Genomic DNA, 21,881 nt, shown 5'->3' with positions numbered 1-21,881 from the left:
CGCATCTGGTTCTATCTGTGAATGTCATAACTCAAAAAAGAAAAATACATTTATGTAATTATGCCTGTCCGAGGACAAGACACTTCAAAAATGCTTTGAACTAGAAAGATGAAATTTGGTATATGACCTTTAAACCAAATTGGTATATTTCAGCCGAATTTTGAATGAAATACATTTAGAAGAAGTCCGTCTGTACGGCTGCCACAGTGCAAGTGACTCAACATCTACAAAACTCAAGTAGCTAGACAAATAAAGTTTGGTACATAACTACACTGGCAACTCCGCGCCGCTTAACTAAAAGCATTAGGATTAAGTCTGAATGACCTGGCAACAGCGACAACATTGGCAGGAACTTAGGCTGAGTTCTAAAGGGCATCACCGATAACGGTACAGTCCTTCCTATAGGAGATAGCAGACCCCCACTGTTTCTATACTCAGCCAGGTGGCGAGAACCAACCACCACTCTGTAAACTTCTTATCCTCATTTCTGAGGTGCCTCCCGGTGAAAGTAAGTTTAATACATAAGATCCATAGCAAATTTTGAACCAAATCTGCCAAATTATTGGCCATCTAAGCTTTCTCACTCAAGCAAATGCGATAATACAAAATCACAATGACTTAAATAAAAGAAATTTGGTATGCGATTTTGTGACTACAGCTGTAGAACCAGTCAAATTTTGGTTTCAATTTATTTGGAAAACACTTTCAAAATACATATTAGATTCTCCGGTATTTGTTTATTACCTGCATGCGAGTGATTAATTTCCAAAAATCGCAACCCATATCCAATGAAGACGCCAAATTCCTGCTTAAGACAGATCTTTCGTAACTATTATTCACCAATGATAGTGCTGTTAATACACCAATACTGGTTTTTTTTTTTTTTTTTTTTTTTTGCTATATTATAAAGCATACAATGATCATATGCTGGATTAAAAAGAAAAACTTGAACATTGGAACTTGGAAAAGTTTTCATGACTATTAAATTGGTATAATTTAAAAGACATTTTTAAAATTTTGAAACAAAGCGAAATTCACATTTGTGCGATAATATTTTAGGAAGTTATTAAGGAAAAGCGTCAATATCCAATTTAATTTTCAATTAATCAAAATTTCGAACAAATTGCACCGAGAGGCGCATTCTCACACTCCACGGTTTATATGTTCTGAATTTGGTACTTGTAGATCAGACGATTTATCCCGAGAAGTGTCAACATACACACAAACATTCGTCTTTATCTCTAAAAGAGATATTTATAAAATCAAAGAAAAGATATTAGTACCGGAGCGTTTCTTCATAAACAGCATCTCTTCTGTCGAAGTATCTGTTAATGAAACTTTTATCGCTTCCAATGTCTTCATCACTGATCATCACCTTAGAGGTGCTACATCTTCTGAGAAATGAACCATTGACCCTTGTATATAGGCATATATATATATATAAATATATATATATATATATATATATATATATATATATATATATATATATATATATATATATATATATATATATATATATATATATATATATATATATATAAGAATTTTTCTACGCTATGCAAAAAATTAACTTTTATATAAAGAAATCGTTAAATAGTGAAAGTTTATTTAATATCAAAGCATACAAAAACATTCATTAATTAAATTAAAAACAATATCCATATCTAATATAGAACAGTTTGAAAGATTTAATATCTTTCTTCGTTAATATATAGTTCAGAACTGCAGTAATCCTGGATTTTAATTCAACACAGTTTTTAAATATTTAACATCTCCCTGTTCTGGTGGTAAAGCGGGATTTTTTATAACCAAACTTTTTACGAGTGAGAAATTTCAGACGTGCGAGATGTTCTTTTGAGAATTTATAATTTTTTTTTTATTTATAAAAGAAATTGCTTTCGGGACTGAATCTCTTTATTTGAGATTGAATGAAAGACCAAAATATGTTCTTGAAAACGTGTGAAGTGTCATCGAGAAAAATTCTCGCAAGAAGCTATATTCAAATTTTCGCGGGAAAACGAAGTAGATTAACTTGGCATACAGCAAATTCTCTTATCTCCATTTCATTTCGGTTGATGTGCGAATAATTTGACACAATTCAAATTCTGGAAAAGTTTCTATAGAAAATCGTAAATAATGTCATTATTTTAAATATTTTTACAAAAAAAAGAAAAATCTCATATTTTGTTTTGCCTTAGCATTCGAAATTTTTCTGGGTTCGTTGTTGCTTTTTCTTTAAACTTCAAATGAACTGAATTGAAGTCCTTTGTTGATTAAAATGAATAATATCAGCTGTGGTAGTTTTGTTAGATTGAAATTTTCTCTTATTGCAAATTCGTTTACTTTTAATACTTATCCATTCCAGAATTTCCTTATTTAATATTGATAGTGCATATTTTCTCAAACTTCTTTGTAAAATTTCATCTTATTCCTTTCTTTACGGCTGGCCGTAAATTTACTACATCATGGTAAGTGTTTTTGTTTGGGATTTTTGTATATTGTTATTTATAATTGTTTGCAATAAATAACACAGCATAAAAAATTGTAACCAAATAAGATATTGCGTAAATATAGGCTTTTTTCCTATATTTGCTTTGTAATGAAAGAATAAAAATTTTTAGATGCTAATTCAAAAATGTGAGATAAAGAATTTTACACCTTTTATATATATCATTGAATCACAAAGAATATACATGGATGTTTATGAATAACAAATATTAAATTAAACATTGTGTAGTTTAAAATAACATTTTTTAAATGAAATTTCAATACACCGGAACTTTACCTCCCTCTCGCTTTCTCTTTTTATAGTCTTAACTAATTTTACAAGATTTTAATGCCTTCATATCATTTATTATTATGAAAGAGGAAATTTTAATTTTATAAAGATTTTTCTTTTTTTATGTGCTTGGTGTTTATTTTTAATTTTTATATTCAAGAACATTAAACTATCTAAAGATATCTGTTTATGAACATAAAGAAACTATTAATTTTTGGAGGAACAGTTTATGTATACATATGCTTTATAAAGTTTTGCGATAATTGTGCTTTTGTTTTGATCTCTCCTGATTATCTTACTTGTTTTTTTCGTGTGCTGGAATATGTGATCAGTATTTTGTATAAGTTTTATTTATTCCTGTAATATTAAATTGCTATTTTTCTCTTGAACTATATAAAATTTTGTTTTTCTTTATCTATGTTGTCTTCATTAATTTTTTCTCAATTATTTTCAGGCTACTCTTATAAAAGATGTGGAAATTACTGATAAGCATCCCACTAAGTTGTTTTTAGATAAGCACAGTGCCTTTATTGCTGCATATGGGAAAAAGAAAGATGATTATGTTAGTATTCTGCCTTTTTAATTCTATGGCTGTAATGAGAGAAACTATAAGAGTAAATTAAGTCTTTTATTGGAATGAAAAAAAATGTGAATTGTTAATAGAAATTGTTATTAGAAAGAAAATAACATATTTATTAAAGTTAGAGCTGTTTTTTTTTTTTTTTTTTTTGGTTTTTTTTTTTGGTTTTTTTTTTTTTTTTGCTTTTATTTTAGAAAAAATATTATGATTTGATGTTATTGAAAAAAAAATCTGAAAACCCCTCTTTCTGAATAATATTACATTTATACTTTACGTTATTTAAAATTTGTTTGAATTTCTTGACAGTTGCAAAAATTTAAGATGAAATATATATGTTTGACAAATATTTAGAAAAATTTCTAAAGTTCAATTTTTAGGTTTAAGGTTTTGAAATATCTATCTTGACAATACACTTTAACTTTTTAAATATCCACAATTATATTTAAATTAAATTATTTTATAAAGCTATAAAATTTTCATATGTGTTATAGTAGTATATTTTCATATGTGTATAAGTAGTATCGTATTTAGCAGTTTTTTTTTTTTTTTTTGGTTATTATTAATTTTCATTGAATGGAGAGTTGTTGTTATTGTTAAGTGTCAATATTAAATTTGTTTGACCTGGATTTCTCTGCCTATTATTAAGAGATTCCTTCATTGAGGCTCATGAAATTTGATTGCTTAAGTTAATCGTGAATTTCCTCCTAACTTATTTAGTATGCAACACATGTACATAATTACAAAAGAATACCCTTAATTTGAAAGACTGTATTTACACCATAAAAAAAAAGAAAGAAACTTATTGACTAGTGAATTCAAAAATAACTCTGCATAGTTACAAATATTCAGAAATCATATATGTTCAAAGTCATTGCTTCAAAAAATTCTAAACTTTATCTAATAAATATTCAAACTTACCTGAACCTATTCTTTTGAATGTTCAACTTTGTTAGTATATTTTAACTAGCTGTAACTTACATGGTTTTAATTCCAGTTCCTTCAAATTTTTTCATTTTCTTTATTAGTTAATTTCCAACATCCTATTTATATTATAAATACAATCTTTAATAGCTGGCTATCATTTTGTATGTTTGCTTTTATATATCTTTATTTATCACCCTCTTTATCTATACTTATATAAAGCTCAATGTGAGTGTGTGTGTTGGCGCTCTACAGACCAGACCGTTTGACCTACAGCTACCAAATTTGGTACGTGTATACCTTGGAGGTCGGAAATGTGCACCTGGGGTCCCTTTTTTTGAATTTTTAGTTAGAATTTTAATTATTAATTAAAAACTAACTTTACCACCAAAAGAATCTTTTCATTTTCCCCACCAAATGAGTAAGGGTTCAGTTTTTTTTTCTTTTCCCAACAGTAATGAGGCTAGGCTTAAGATTTTTCGTCTGATTTTTTCAAACTATTCTGTTTATTTTCTTAATGTTTGATGCATTTAAAATTAAACAATGTTAATTAATCGATCTTTGAGATTCATTCTGAAGTACTTTTGAATTAAAATAACACAGAATAAAAGAAATTAAAAATTTCTAATCTGCATATCGTTACCCCAAATGGCGTTGAAAATTCACGCATGCGCATTGTGTTCTGATTGTTGACAATATTATCAATGGATGATTCTTGATTTAAATTTTTTTTAGGTTAGTCGCCTGCTTTTGTAATTAAATTGTATTTATGTTAGTTATATATTTTTTGTATATGCTTATAATTTTAAGTACATCGTTTTTAAATAGTTTTTTTAAACCTATTTTCGACAGATTATTTTATTTTCTTAGTGTTTGATGCATTTAAAATTAAACATTGTTAAATAATCGATCTGTTAATGATGAATCTGAGAAAATTTTGTTGACAAATTCTTGAAATATTACATACATTTAGAAATATATTCTTTAGTGTCCATAAAGTTTAAACGCTCAGTGACTCTGTTTTTAGTAATCGTATTACAAAAAAATACTTTGTTTCAGTAAAAAATATTATTATATTAATTGCAGATTCATACTTTCCACTTTAATTTAAAGTATAAATTCTACTGGAGCTAACAGAAAATTTGAGCGACACATATTACGTTATGACTGAAGGCCTTTATAATATTATGAGTAAATTATATGATTATCAAAATTTGAGGTTTTAAAATATTTTGCTGAAAAAGCTATTAAAGTAGGAATTGCATAAAATATTTGATTATTAAAATTTTAACGAATATTAAGATTGGCGAACTGGCTGGTCGCCAAAGGCGGCTAGTATAGATATAAAATGTAGATTTTGTTTATATTTTTAGGAATACTGCATTACTGAATATTTAAGGCTGAGTGGAATATATTGGGGCCTTACTGCATTAGATTTGATGGGCCATATGGATAAATTAGATAAGGAATCTATAATTGATTTCATAAAAAGCTGTCAACACAAGTGTGGTGGCTTCAGTTCCAGTATTGGTCATGATCCTCATATTCTTTACACCTTAAGTGCTATACAGGTAATATATTTTTTTCCCAAGTCCCCTTTCCTCTTCTTTAAATATAAATAATTAATAACTTCTTGGTTAATAGTTATGTCATTTGAATGAAATAAAATGTGTATATAATGCCTTTTTTAATTTTTAAATTGAATATTTTATTTTAATATAAAAATGCTGAAGAAAAATTTATTAATCCTTCATATTTATTTATCTTAAGTGAAAGTTTTTATATTTTATTACATTTTATTGTTAGTTGACTCTGAAAAGAAAGAAAGGCTTTTCTTTTTAAAATGTTGTTGTAATTAAGGATATTTTTTAAAGAATGTTATATTTGATTTCAACTTATTTGATTTTACATGTGTTAAATATATTATCTATTGAAAATTTTTAAATAATTTAAAATTCTCATAATTTAAAAACTAGATTTTGCAAATCCTTTGAAATAATTTTTCCAAATTATATAAAGTTTTTCTCATGTTACTTCAGTATAACTGTTTGCTGTGTTTATTATCATAAACAAACCGAAAACTTTTTTTATATATTTTAATAGTGGTATTTTGACATATCTTTGTTATATATCTAAATGTTATATTTAAATAAAAGTTTTTATTTTTATTTTATCATCTTGCTTGTTATATAAATTGTGTTTCAAAATGAAATGCTTAATAATGAATTTCAAATTTAAGTCTGAAAACTTAGAGAGCATAAGATTAAAAAAATCTAATTTTAGTGAATTAATAAGAATGTATTTTTAAAAATTGAAATGAAAAATTTTAATTTAACTTATTTAATTTGACAAGCATATTGTTAAGTTTTGAATTTAAAAAAATATTATTGCTTTTATTTAGTGTTGTTACTGTTATTTTGTGCAGTGTATATGTATTATGCTATTCATTTATGCTGTTTGAATTATCTTTTCTATAGATTTTAACTATGTATGATTCACTCAATGTTATTGATGTTGAAAAAACAGTTGACTTCATAAAAGGTCTTCAAAAAGAAGATGGAAGCTTTGTTGGTGATAAATGGGGTTAGCATGTAAATCTTGTTGTTATTGCTTTTATTTCATAAATTTTAATTTTTTAAAATCCATTATGGTAAAAAAAAAGAAAAAAAAAACCCTCATTTTTTAGAATTACACTAATAAATTACAAGGGGTTTTTATTTTATAAATTGTAATTTATTCAAAATCATATAATCATATATATTTTTGTTTTGATATATAATTATAAACCTTAACTTTCTGTATTGTTTTAAATTAGCAAAATGCCGCTATTTTTATTTTAAAATGATACAAAAAAATCCTGTTTATTGTTAAATATACTGCTAATTAAAAATACATCAATTTTATATTTGGAATCCTAATTTTGTAAAACTGTTAATTCAGAGAGCTGTAAGAATTGTGTGGCGTTTCTCTTAAATCAAGATATTGTCAGTTACTGCCTCTTTATTACAGATAATTTGATGAAAACTTCTTTGTTTTGATTATTTTTTCTGAAAATTTTTATTAAAATTGAAGTAATGTATTTTAAAATAAAGTGATATTTCCTTCCTATGGTGTATTTTTTTAATGTTGATTTTTTTAGAAAGTATTCAAATTTAAGTGGAATATCAAATGAAAATATTACTTTTAATAATTAAAAATTTACAATAATTTATTTCTTGAAAAGTGTTTCTTTAATGCTTTTTGTTGTTGTTACTTATGCACTTATCAAAGATAGCCTGCTGACAAAATCAGCAATTAAGCCGAGTTTGTGCATAGCTTCTGAGGATAAAGGCCCTTGAACACACAAGGGCAGTAGTCTGACTTCTAGCTTATATGAAGATGATACTCATACATTCGCTTCCACAATCCCTTTTTACAGCGTGCGGGGGGAGGGGGCTCTTTCACGCACCTCACAGATAGAACACATGGTAAAGAATGATCATGCCCGAACCAGGATGCCCATATCACGGGGAAGACTCACTACCCCTTAGCCCGGATGCAGGCTTAATTATTGGAAATGCCGAGAAGAAAAGATCAATTATAACACTAGTATCTATGAATTGAAGAAGATGCCAGGGTGAAAAATATTAAATTTTTATGTCCCATTTAGATCAAATTTATGTGAAATTATAGTTTCAGATAGTTTCATTCTTCTATTCTATTTAATCATATGCTTGTTTTTAAAAGGTTTTTTTCTAATTCTGGGCAAGAAATTTAATCAAATTAAATCTTTCATTTTATTATAGTACGATCATAATTCTAACTAATAGTTAAATGTTTCGGAATAGAATTTATTAAAGATTTTATACGTCAATTGTAATCCATCAAAAATTTTATAATATTATAAATGCCTAATAATATATTATTTGCTTTAGGTGAGGTTGATACGAGATTTACTTTCTGTTGTGTTGCTTGTCTTGCTCTACTTGTAAGTAGCATTAAAGTTTTTATTATAAAGTTTTATTTATTTAAATTTTATGTCTACATAAAATTTAAAAAAAAGTAAAAGATAATTTAATATTATATAATAATATATTAATTCTAATAAGAATTTATTGGGATTTCATAAAATAATTATGAATTTGTACACTATTTCTCAATCCCTTGTACATTTATCACTAATAATATAGTACATAATGTTGATGGTACAAATTTTACACAGAAGGTTTAAAAGAATATTTGAAATGAAGATAGAAATATCTATCCTTTTAACTTTTAATTTTAATTTTTATTATTCAAAAACATATATATAGAATAAAATGGAAAAAAAAAGATTTATGCAGGTTTTCAATAAAATAAAGAGATAAATGTATTTCAACAAAATGATAAATCTTAATATTCTTAACATGTCATATCCCAAATAACCCTGATACAGCTTCAAAATGGGATGTTAACTGAAATAAAACTAAACTTATTGTGATGTTCTCTGGAATTATACTGAGTAATTGCGTGAAAACTTTTTTTTGTAAAAAAATTTTTAAATTTTTCCATTTTATTCATTTTTTAACCTTTGTTAATTTTACAACATTTGAAAATTTTTTAGTTATGTTCATCTTCCAAAATCTAATTCTTAATTTGTATAAGATATTATTAAATTCCAGTAGCTGAATATTTCCAAATGCTTGTTATGAAATAATATTCAGACTACAATCATTTTCTCAAATCTATAATATAGGTGTTTAAATTTTGAGATCTTTAAATGACAAAAAAAAAAAAAAAAATATATAATATCCCATTTTAATGATTTATAGATTATTAATATCTTTCATAATATCTATATTTAATGTCCAATGATTATTATTATTTATTTGCCAAAATACTGTAGTAATTTTTGTTTTTTTGATCAATATTGTTTTCTTTTTAGAATCGTTTAAATGAAATAAATGTAGATAAAGCTGTAGAATATGTTCTTGCCTCTATGAATTTTGATGGTGGTTTTGGACGTCGACCTGGGTCAGAGACACATGCCGGCCAGGTATTTTTTTTTTTTTTTTCACTTTAATATTTGTTTTCAGTTTTGCCTAATTTTATTCATTAGTAAGGTCTGAGGATGTTAATGTCAAAAATATCTTCATTGGGTAATTTAATAAAGAATTCATTTAAATCAAAGATTTTTTAATGCGTTTTTCAACACCAAATGGAATTATTTCACATAAATTTTAAATCTCTTTAAAATAATTAACAATGAGTGTTCCTGTTTGATTCTACAAGTATTTGTATACAAAAAAAAATTTCAGAAAGCTATTTTGATTTACAATATCTCATTAAATTTCCCCTAAAAATATAACTATCGATGTATAATGCTTCATATTATTTTATTATTTTTTTTCCCTTTCCTATTTATATATTTGGAATTAGCAAAAAAAAAATCATCACAAATGATGTCATAATTAGGAAAAAAAAATCTGTCTAATAATACCTTGATTAAAATTTAAAAGGGCTTTAAGCATTAAAATTTTAAATGATTTTTAAATATAAATTTTGTGTTTAAATAAATTTTTAGGATTTTATTGATTTTTTTAACTTTAATTTAATACAAAAACATTTCAAATATGTTATGAATATGCATGTAAAGAATTATAGATCTTTTCTTTAGATTTATTGCTGTTTGGGTATATTATCTATTACACATCAATTACATCATGTTAAAGCAGACCTTTTAGGATGGTGGCTTTGTGAAAGGCAACTTCCGTCAGGTGGTTTAAATGGTAATTTTCAGATTGATGTCACTTTTTCATTTTATAATAGAAAAAATTATATATATATATATATATATAAAATTAGTTTATGAGAAAAAGAAAATATTTATTTGTTGATTTTCAAATCTTAGGTATCTGTTTCATCCCTTAGTTAATTCCATTGATGGGGGAATTATTGGCATATTTTCCAATCTCCAATCAGACATGTTGATCAGAAAAATGTTATTAGCCAGTTGCCATATAAATTTGTAAAACAAAATTTTATGAATTATACAGGCATGACACAACTTTAACATGGCAGTAAAAAGAACTGAACTTCATAAAATAACATATTATGCTGAAAATAAACACTAAGAAGCAAAAAAATGTATGAGTAATTGAACAATGAGGTAAATATTAAAAATGTTGTAGAATTATTACACGAAAAGAAAAATAATCAATCACTAGAATAACAAAATTCAATTTCAAAAATGCTGAAATCTGCATTTCTATGAAAATGTGTAACGCTTGATTATAATTGGAATTATATTAAAATATTTTGTCAACTATAATTTATCTTAATTTTATCTGCCTCATTAGCTTTACTTATTTGATACAATATTTATAAATACCAAGCTTCTGCTTAAATAATTGGTTGGACAGACATAGTTTCCATACAATCATGTGTAATAACATCAACTGAAATTGCATACATTATTACAAAATTATTAAAATAAAGAATTTATCAAAATTGAATCATTAATGTGATGTTAAGTTTGAATTGTGAAATAAAATTTATCACCTTATTTAAAAAAAAAAAAAAAGCCACATTGTGTTGTTCACTGCCTAGAGCTGGAAAGTGCATAAATCTACTACTGTGGGCATTTAAGACCTTTCTTAGAGTGTTAAGATGCTTATTTGTGCCGTGAATGAAAGCATAATTCAACCTTCATGCAAGTTTTGTTCGATTTTTATTATTTTTTTAAGATATTGAATAAATTATATTGTGTTTCCCCTGTTATTGTTTTTGTAATTTTTTGTTCAAATTGATTATATTTCATTTCTATTTTGACTTAAATTAAACATATCTTCATGTGCTATAATTTCATAATATATTATGTGCAAATTAAATCATCTTAATTATATTGTTAATTTAAATCAGTGCCTTAACTGTTTAATATTAACCAGATTATTTTATGATTTAGTTCATTGGTTATTAAATTAAATTAAAATACTATATGATATGAAATATACTTGATAAAGCATTATTTAAAGTTCTTTTAATATAATTTGCTTTTAATAAAGATATATTTGAGGAAATAATTTTCTTCTTTTTATAACTATAAAATTCCTTGAGAATATGGCCTAATTTTTAGTGTCTTACTTTTTCAGGCAGGCCAGAAAAACTTCCTGATGTATGCTATTCATGGTGGGTGCTGGCCTCCTTAAAAATTATTGGAAGAATTCACTGGGTTGATAAGGTGAATTCTTTATTTTACATGAAAAAAAAAGTGATAAAAGCTACAAAACATATATATAAGAAAATTTTCCTTTAGACCTAGTCATTACTTTTTCCCTCCCCTCTTTTTTTTTTTTTTTTTTTGTATATGTGTGTTAATATAGAATAGCTAAAAATAGCAGTAATTATTAAAATACATATATATATATTTATTCTGTCAAATTTAAAGACGCATAGTCTTTCCAAATTATAGCATGCCATTTAATGTTAATAAATACAAAATGATATTATGCATTATTTTGAATTATTTTTAAGAACAGTTACTATTCTAAATTTTCATAAAAATGTTTTGTGGAATACTGTGGAGGTTTTTATCATTGTAATATATATATTAAATATATATATATATATATATATATATATATATATATATATATATAAATAATAACATACAATGGATTCATTAACATACCAGATTTTACAAACTGTAGAAAAGTGTTATATTTATTTAAACTAAACTTTATTGTCTTCCAATGAAAAGCTTCAGTTTTAATGTTTTTCATTTTAAGTGCTGTATATTAAATGTTTTTGGTCAACTTTTGCTAATTTAACCTTTTGCTCTAGGATAAGCTAGTCCGCTTTATTTTAGCTGCACAGGATGAGGAAACTGGAGGATTTGCTGATCGACCTGGTGATATGGTAAATTTATATATAATATTCTTTTTATGTTGCTGACAATTATCAACTTTTTTTTCTAATTTGAATTCATGTAACTAAAGAGCACATTGAACTTTTACTTTCTTTTATATGATTTTGATAACAATTGAATGTAAAATCACTATTTTCACATTAGTTTGTGCTATTTGTGAACTAAAAGAAATTAACATGACTATTCTATATAAACATTTTAAAGTATTATATTCAATGATATAGTATTATATTCAATGATATAATAATTTTTTTATCGTGAGGGGGAGACTTCATGGCCACACTGCATTCTGTCACATTTTACTTGCATTAAGCACATTTGCCAGCAAATTAGCTCTATTGCAATTAAAAAAACAACAAATTAAAAATAACAGATATAATCTCTCATCCTATCAGTGTATTATGTAATACTTTAGAATATGCTATTGATAGATGACATAAATATTTAATAAAGTAATATAATTGAGTAAAAATTTATTACAGTGTTATTAAAGATATAAACAGAATGTTCATTCCTAAGATTTTCACAATGAAAGAAAATTATGTAATAAAATATAAACAAAAATATTGAAATCTTTTGTTCATTGCAGTTACAAGAAATATTATAAAGGATATATATCAAAGTATTTTTAGATGTCAAAATTAAGAAAAGATTTACATTCTGATTAAATGGATGTCATTAGAAAAATAATTTTAAAAAAGAAAAAACTTATTTGTACTGTAATATTTTGAGAAGATATGAAGAATTTGGCAAAAATTTTAATTAAGTGAAATGTTGAGAATAAAAATCTCCACGCTGCTCATTATCACCTTCCAAAATTTGTGAATGCCAAATCTCATAACTCTAGATTCAATGGCCAGGAACAAATTCATCTTTATTATCAGTAAAGATTTAATCATATAAAAAATCTTCTTAACAGTTGGTATGATGAATTTGCTTTTTAATCATGTAAAATGTTTTATCAGTTAAATTTTGATTGCTTCAATGTTTTTAAAAACTTATTTTAACAAATATTTTGTTATGCATATATTTGTTCTTTTTGAATATTAAAAGCATTTAGTGGGAAATTAAGAATGGGACTAGGGGGAAATGCAGCTACAATATTTATTTTTTTTATTGTTGCATTTTATAAAACAAAAGGCCAATTCATCTTATATATATATTGATACCAGTGTTAAACGTCTTGGAGCAATGTTAATGCTGATTTAACTGCAGTACACAAATCTATTTGAAAATTCAAAATTGCGTATACATTAATTAAAACAAATATCAATATATTTTTAAATTACTGTGTATCTAATATTTGCAAGGATCTAAACTATTTTTTTTTAATTTTATTTGCTAACATTTTAATTCATTTTGCCATTTAGGTGGATCCATTCCATACTGTGTTTGGTTTGGCTGGCCTCTCCCTCCTCGGGGACGAAAGGATTAAAGAAGTGAATCCAGTTTTCTGTATGTGTGAGGATGTGATAAAAAGAATTGGCCTTAAAGTGCAACGATTGAAAATGTAATATATAAAGATGTATGAATAAATAATTCTATATATTCATTTTTTTTTCCAAGTATTGTGTGACTTATTTTTCTGGAATCTTTTTAAATGTTAGACATATTCTTATAGCTAGTTTTTTTTTTTTTTTTTGTATTTTTTATTCAGTTTTAATTACTATTTTAATAGCACCATAGTTTTGAATACTGATGGAAATCAGAATTTACTAGGGGTCCACATAAAGGCACTACTTCAATTTACAAGTCTACAATTCTAAAATTGGCTTCAAACTTAATAAAATTTAGTGTATTATAAAATAGTTGAGGAACCTCATAAAAAATTTACTTATTTTAATGGATAACCTCTGTACACTTCTAAAGAGGAGCAAGTCAAAAATGAAAAAAAAGGAAGGAAGAAGAAGAATGTTCTTGTTCTTTTTTTTTTTCCCGTCATTTTCGCAATGGAAATAATCATATTTGTCAATGTATTATCAATATACAATATATATTTCAAACACCTACACATGCATACTATATATATATATACCAGGATTTTTTTAGTGACCAAATTTATGGTTGCTAAAAAATTTTGTTGAATATTTTTAGTGACTTTACCTTAATAGTTTATTCAATTAAAATATTTTGAATTTTGATAGACATATTGCTCATACTACTATTTTAGAAGCCTTATACTGCTCTTTTCATTATGCTGATAAAAAAAAATTTTTTTCCACCTATATCTTCATACATCCAATTATATAATGGTAATTTCAGTATATAGTTAATGTGGCCACCGCCGTAGGCCCCGATTTAGATCTCTTCATTATGATACATAATATGTCTGATTGCATTCAAACATATTATGCGAGACAAAATTTTATCTTCATATCCTATTGCTGTCACTTTTTTTTTTTTTTATCTTTCTCGATGACAACCATATGAAAACAATTTGATATCGTAAATTATTGTAATTAAAAATTATTCCAATTATTATTTTACTGTAATTTTTAATATGCAAGCATTTTTCTGTTGTCCTCTTTTCTTTTTTTTCCCAATAATTTTGAATATTAAAAAATAATGTATCGATCTAAATTTTTTTACCGGTATACCGTCCTATATTGTATATACTTAAATGGAATTGCATAAACTTAGCTCAAGTAAATATATATATATAATAATAATAATCAAAATTTACTTTAAAAAAGAACTTAATTCTGTTGAACTAAGCTCTTTTAGTATTCGACAACTCATTTTACAAGTATTTTTAAATTCTGCAACATTTCTATATTAACTTTTCCTCCCAGATTAATACCCTAGTTAAACCGATGTTTCAACTTCCGTCTATTATAAGGGAGAATTCCCAAATAGACAGATTAAGCAGCTGCCTGGGACAGCAAACAGGTCAACTAGAAAACTTAATTTTTCTATTTGTCAAAAAAAAAAAAGTTTTTAAAAATTACAAATACTGCGAATGATAAGATATGAGTATAATATTAATATTTTATTGTGTATAATAGGCCAAGGTTTTTCGAATTTCATTAAGTTCACTTAGTTATTAGAATATTTATGAATACCGAACGTTTGCCGCATACTATTGTTTACTAACGTGAATGCCAGGCATTCTAGAGTTATAATAGATACACAAAAACAAATACATTTTCATAACGTGAACAAAATTAAAAAAAATTTACCTACAGTAAAATGTATTAAATTGACCAATTTATTAACAAAAGAACCTCATACTGTGCACTACCTAAGGTCACAAAATTCTTAAATCCACCATTGCTCCTCTCCCTTAATCCGATCCGATAGCCAGATGAAAATGTAGTGGCAGAACTTGGATGACCTACTCAATAAATTAAATGAGGAAAAATATTTTTATATATGTTTACATTCTAATATAAGAAGTATAGAGAAAGTAATGCAATCGTCAAAAAAATTCGAATTCGAAATTTTGACAAATCTTCACGTTTTAGTCCTCTTTGGACTCAAACATTTTTGGCGTTATGCCTATCTCTCCGTCTGTGAATACATTAATTCAAAAACGTCTTCAGCTAGACGGATAAAATTAGATTTATGGACTTTAGGTTACATTTATCGATTTCTATCAAATTTTGATCACAATCCATCTGTTGGAAGTCTGGCTGTTCGAGTACAAGTGAATTCAATATCTACAAAACTGAATGAGCTAGAAAAATAATATTTGATATCGGATTTTAGCATTTAAAATCTAGACTCTTTTGAAATTTTAGACCAAATCTGGTTTGACCGCTTGTCAGTCTACTTTATCGTAAACTCAATAAAACAGCCTTCATACGAGGCCAACTATTGCGCGCAATAAAAGAGCACGCCTACCTCAAGAATATCACGCACTCCAATAAGACAATGCGAAATAATTATCTCACCGAGGTAACTATTTACGATTGCTCCATCCCTGCCACGTGAACTTTCTTCCTGAGATAGGCGTGGTCTTCTACTGCGCGCAGTAGTTGGCTTCCTGTGAACGCTGCTTAAATGCAATGACAATTCGATATGGTATCTTATGATTGCAACTGCTGTTAAGTATCAAATTTTGATTTCAATTCGTCAGTGAAAAAAAGAGTTCTAAGTACATATTCGTACAATAAATTTTTTAAAAAATGCTGGATTTGCGCCAAATATCTATATTTCGAAATTATTGTTCACCAGCGCCATCCGAAAATTCGTAGTCTCACTGAAGATCCATAATTTTATGCAGGAAGAGGGGATAAGGATACAAGAAAGTTTCGAAGAGTCAATTTCCGCTGGTTTTCCATCTCAAATACAATTCGACTAGATTCTAATTTATTTGCAAATTTTGAAGAACCAACGAGAATGATCTTCTCGTTACTTTCTCGCTTACTCTCTAATGAAGTTTTCATCCTTTTCTCCTCTTCCGTTTAAAATTGTCGGCAAAAGATAAGGCTGAAAGTGTCTTGCAGGGCATTAGCAAACAATAATTACGAAATATTTATCTTTAGCACTGAATCTAACATTTTTACTATCTATCACGCGAATATGGATATTGGACGCCTTTTTAATGATCTATTGAAACCCATATTTGGAACGAAACTATTGTTCTTGTCACATATCGAATTTCATTGATTTAATTCATTGCATTTATAAATTACTGCTCTTACCTGCATGTGGAAGTAGAGACCGACAAGCTGTCAATCCTTTGACAGATTTGTTTTAAAATTTAATGAAATTTATTTTTACTTTCTAAACCTTTATACTAAATTTTATCTATTTAGTCCTTTACATTTTGTAGTTAACTTGTACTCAAATAGTCAGACTTCATATCTACAGATTTCGTTGAAAGGTTGATAGAAATTTATACAAATGCTCTGAAGTCCATATAACAAATTTTGTTCGTCTAGATCAACGCGTTTTGTGAGTTATTGTGTTCATAGACGGATAGACAGACTTAATGTCAAAAAAGCTTTAAATTTTGTTTTCCAACAAAATCACGAGTTCAAATTATTTCACAATTATAATGCTTTTTTTCTTTGCATGCTTTCACATAAAAGAAAGTAATTTGCCATCTTTGGAAATCAGCTTGTTCGTCTGGAATATGGTTGTGAATTTCAATTTAATGTGTTATTTCATAGCTTATATTCATGATTCCTTTAGTAGAATAACTGTAAATCTTTATAGAAACTTAAGAAATGTTATTTTAGTAACTTTAACTTTATTTAGTAACGTCTCTGTTTGTGTATAAACTTTCTTAATGCATTCAAGTTAACGTGAAAAAAATATATGAAAATGTTAAAAAAAAATTGCAACTGTTTATATATAATCAGACATTTGCAGAACTATAATCTCTTACTTTAGTATGCCCTTTCAATCTAGCATTAAATTGGTGGGACTCAATTTACTAGAGGAAGTTCAGTAGCATGTTAGCTAGAATGGCGTTTATAATCTTGTTATGCAAGATATATTTCCTAACGTATTTAATATCTTAGTGATCTTTGATTAGATTTTACAAAATATTTATTGAAATGAATTCAGAAAGCAAAGATTTCCTTTAAAAAAAAACGGAAATACAGTAGACTCCCGATTATCCGCGGGCGGATTATCCGCGGAGCGGATTATCCGTGTCTGCCGCACTAAGTGTTTGTTTTTGCTTCCAAGCAAAGAGAAAATGCTTCCAAAGCAAGAAGCAAACACAAATGACTGATTTCTTCAAAAAGGTGTAGTTTTACAGTTATGCTTTTGTAATTACATAATACATTGCAGTTCTTAAAACAGTACATATGTATTCATTTTTCTGTGTATCCTTGACGCCTCTCGTAAGTACAAAGCACTTTCCTGTTTTCATTAACAAAATGCATTTTAGGTTAGTTTTGAGTGATATACTAAAATATTAACCGTTAGTTAAACATTTCCTGCTGTTTATTTTACGTTTTAATGTACATAAAACGATTTTTCAAAGTTGGAATGACTGTTTTCTCTTTTGCTATACCCCTTTTTAGCTTTTTTCGGATTATCCGCGATTTTTGTTATCCGCGGCGGCCGTGCCACCCAATTCCGCGGATAATCGGGAGTGTACTGTATAACTAAAATCTTAATTTGAATTTCATTGAACAAATAAATATTGCTGTAAATCATGCATAAATAAATATTTTTAAAAATTACTAAAACTACGGAAACACTATGGCGAAATTAAACAGGTACTATTACAAAAAAAGAAAAGAGAAATTTTTAAGTGATATAAAAGTCATTTTATGCAATAAGATTTTATCAAAATTTTAATGTTATGCGTTCATTTTTTCACACTATCCTCAAAGCATATTTGTTCCAAATTTGATATCTTTAAATCAAGCAATATGCTCGTTAAAAAGCAGCAGATGCGAGTTGAAAAAAGTTGGCGTATTCAGTGTTGCTCGGCAATAAATTTCATATTTATCTAATTCTTAACGTGAAAGCTATTATATGATTTTTTTTTTAATCGTCTGAAAGATTTTTGATAAAAATGAAAATATCCATTAAAGCAGACGATTTTTAAAAACCGTCAACAGATAATTTCCCCCGTATCTATAGTTCCTGATGTAAATTGCTAATTTTCTGCTTTTAAATTTTCCTTTTAATGTTCTTCCTAATTTCCGCTAATTTTTTTGTTAGCAGTTCTTCGTTTGTATTCTTATTCTTCAGCATTAAAAAATATTTATGAAATATTTCACAATTTGTTTATTAACAAAACTGATGAATAAAAGTTGTATAAATATTTTTTTAATATAAAATAAAATAATAAAAAAATAAAGATCGAATAGTTCAAAGTGTCATTATTGTCTTGCAATGGGGTATTTAAAAGTTTGCTCTCTTCAATATCTTCTATATCTTTTCAATTATTTTACACACTTTGAAAAATTAATAAAAATTTAAGGAAAAATATTTTGGGAATCAAATTAGTGTCGAAACAAAAGTAAAATTTTAAATTTTAAGATGGTATAAAAGTATTTCTTATGCAATAATTTACTCCGGTAACTGCGGAAAAAAGAAAAAAAAAAAAATGGACAATTTCTAATTAACTGAATATTTACTTGAGCTTTTGCACTTTGAAAGTGGATAATATTTATTTTATCATAAATAATAAATATGTAAAATTTGGTCATATTCAATCAAGTGTTTTTGGCGGAGATTTGGATCATATTAAGTAGAAGATTGTATTAAGATTGCTTAATAGTGTTTCAATTTTTAATTATTGATATTAACACTTTATTTATTAAAATTATTTGCTGTTTATTAATTAAGATTCAAAAATTGCTTGCATATTAATTAGTATTATTATTGTTAAATATTAAAGTGTTAGTTAATTTCTAGATTGAAAATTGAAGCTTCCTTTTTTTCCGTATTTATCCTTAAACCTAACTATTTTAATTTGATTTTTTGATAAATTTAATTTTTATTGTGATTTCTCCAGCTTCAAATTACCTGAATTTCGCTGTACCATCAATTGAAAGAAGAGAAAACTTTATAATTAGTTTTCTTTTTTCGAAATATGTATACATTTTATATATTTAGTTTTATTTAATGAAACGGAAGCTTTTTATTATTAATTAATACAACGTTGATTTTTAGCGGCTTGAAGTTATATATGAACAGAAGATAATGATTTTGAAAAAAGAAATATATCATGTCAGATACTTAAAATTTAGAAGAGAGAAAAAAAAGAACATTTTTTTTTCGGGAAGTTTTAATTAAATTGATTAGATTAATGACTATTGACTGTTAAGACCAATAGATGCTATAAAAGAATAACATCCTTGAATTGCAAAATATTTCACTAAAGACAGTATTTTTTTTACACGCTTTTATCTAACCTTACATACAAGTGTCATATTCACTTTTTTTTTTTTATTAAAGATAGAATTTTTTTCGATTTTCTTTACAAATTTTTCACTCATTTCTTGATTTACTAGAGTTCTAAAAGTACATACGGATTTTTGTTCCCATTACAAGGCACAATTTAATCTTTTCATATTTCATTCAATTAATTAGATTTTTAATTAATTTGATGTTTTGATTTTAATCAAAAAGAAGTTATCTGTTCTTGTGATGTTCTTCTAAAAATGGCATTAAGCTGTTCTTGTAAAGCAAAAAAAAAAAGCCAAATATTGAAAACTTGCTTGCTGATATATTTTTGCTTTAAGAATATTATTAAATAGTATAAAACAGAAATAAAGAATTGAAAAGTGTATTCTATAAATTAATTATCTTTGTTGAACAAAACAGGTAATTAGATTTAGAGTTATTATATTTGCCAAAAGAATACTTTTGATATTGAAAATAGGTAATTTCGAAAACATTTTATTGAAAACTACAATAAAACATTTCTGTTTTCGTCCGAAATTTTAGTTCTTAAAATAGGTGCTTTTTGTCACTTTTTCGTCTGTAATTTCTGTAAGAATTAATATAAAAAATTGTTTTTAACACATTTTAAAATATACGATTTTATTTTTTTAATGATTCTAGTCTTCGAGATGGAAATATCTAAGAAGAAATTCAATTCAGTTCTTGGTAAGTAGGAGCTAATTACTTTGACTATTTGAGTCTATTTCATTCTCTTTGTATCTGCATTTCATCTTAAATTTTGGAGTTAAATTGTTTCATTTAAAGGAAAACAAGAATTTCCCTTTCTTTTTTACCAAAACATTTTGTTTAGTTTAAAATAATCATATATTTAGCTACTCAGTTTTATCTATAGTTTTATTTTACTTGCTAAATTTAGCCATTGTTCCAGTAAATTTAAATATTATCAGTGGAAATCAGTGTTAAACATGTGTGTGTGTGTGTGTGTGTGTGTGTGTGTGTGTGTGTGTGTGTGTGTGTGTATTGTGTGTGTAACAGTGATAAATAGTTAGGTTTCTAAGGTTAGAAAATCTATATTCGGACTCAGCGTTGCTTATCGTAATAGTTAATAAAATTTTCAAGACGATATTTAAATTTGAAAAGCACTTTGCTCCGGAGACTTATGCCTGCTTCAATTGATACTAGAAACGCTATAGACACATATTTTAGGGGGGAAAAATTCAACTAAAGAAAGGGTTTAAAAAATGAAATACATCCAAAAGGAGGCTAAAATGGTTCGCTATATTTCATTTCATTGGGGGAATTTATTCACATGGGATTAATTTCATCCTCAACAAAATATTTTTTAGCAATGAGCTGCGATATGCACTTAGACCATGCATTATAAATTTATTTATTTTTAATAACTTTTATTTAATTTGACTTTTTAATAAAATACACTATTTTAATCTTTTTTATTATTATTTAAATTGGTTCATTAGATTGCATTTTGATCCCCTACTTCATTTAGTATTAAATATGAGAAAAATGTATTTGAAAATTGCATCAATAAAAAAATAATAAAAAGAAAATATTATATCTTCTAGTACATTGATAAATGTTATTTATTTATAATACCAATTGCTTATTGTATTTTCTATCTATTTATTGTACTTCATTAATAAACTGTACGAACGTTTGTGTTCATACACATGATAACAAATCATGTATTATATCATTTATTATCTTAGTCAAGGCTTACATAACAATCTTTCCAGCATTAGCTCTTTGCGGTCCATTGATCTTATTAGAGAATTATTGTTGATAAATAAGTTTGAAAATAAACCCAAGATTATGAATATAATAGTAGACTGGTATAGAATTAAAAAAAAAAAATTAGAACGTATCTTTATAAG

At 26.1% G+C, this 21,881-nt stretch overlaps 1 protein-coding gene across 1 annotated transcript; it reads left to right on the top strand.

The window, feature by feature from the left end:
• Positions 1-2,261: 2,261 nt before the first annotated feature.
• LOC129975686 (geranylgeranyl transferase type-2 subunit beta-like) lies at positions 2,262-13,720 on the top strand. The gene is made up of 10 exons (XM_056088813.1): positions 2,262-2,471; positions 3,237-3,344; positions 5,657-5,854; positions 6,761-6,866; positions 8,198-8,250; positions 9,187-9,297; positions 9,919-10,030; positions 11,393-11,481; positions 12,084-12,158; positions 13,539-13,720. The coding sequence occupies exons 1-10, from the start codon at positions 2,469-2,471 to the stop codon at positions 13,680-13,682; spliced, it is 999 nt and encodes a 332-aa protein (XP_055944788.1). The 5' UTR covers positions 2,262-2,468; the 3' UTR covers positions 13,683-13,720.
• The last annotated feature ends 8,161 nt before the right edge of the window (positions 13,721-21,881 follow it).

Source organism: Argiope bruennichi, chromosome 7, assembly GCF_947563725.1.
Source record: "Argiope bruennichi chromosome 7, qqArgBrue1.1, whole genome shotgun sequence".
NCBI classification, from domain to species: domain Eukaryota; kingdom Metazoa; phylum Arthropoda; class Arachnida; order Araneae; family Araneidae; genus Argiope; species Argiope bruennichi.
Note: the sequence above shows the minus strand (reverse complement) of the source record. Positions and strands in the feature narration are given on the sequence as shown.

Excerpts from the sequence above, each read along its gene's own strand:
- LOC129975686 (XM_056088813.1), top strand. Across the intron at positions 5,855-6,760 it reads ACACCTTAAGTGCTATACAG|ATTTTAACTATGTATGATTC; the intron begins GTAATATATTTT and ends TCTTTTCTATAG. Across the intron at positions 9,298-9,918 it reads CAGAGACACATGCCGGCCAG|ATTTATTGCTGTTTGGGTAT; the intron begins GTATTTTTTTTT and ends TCTTTTCTTTAG.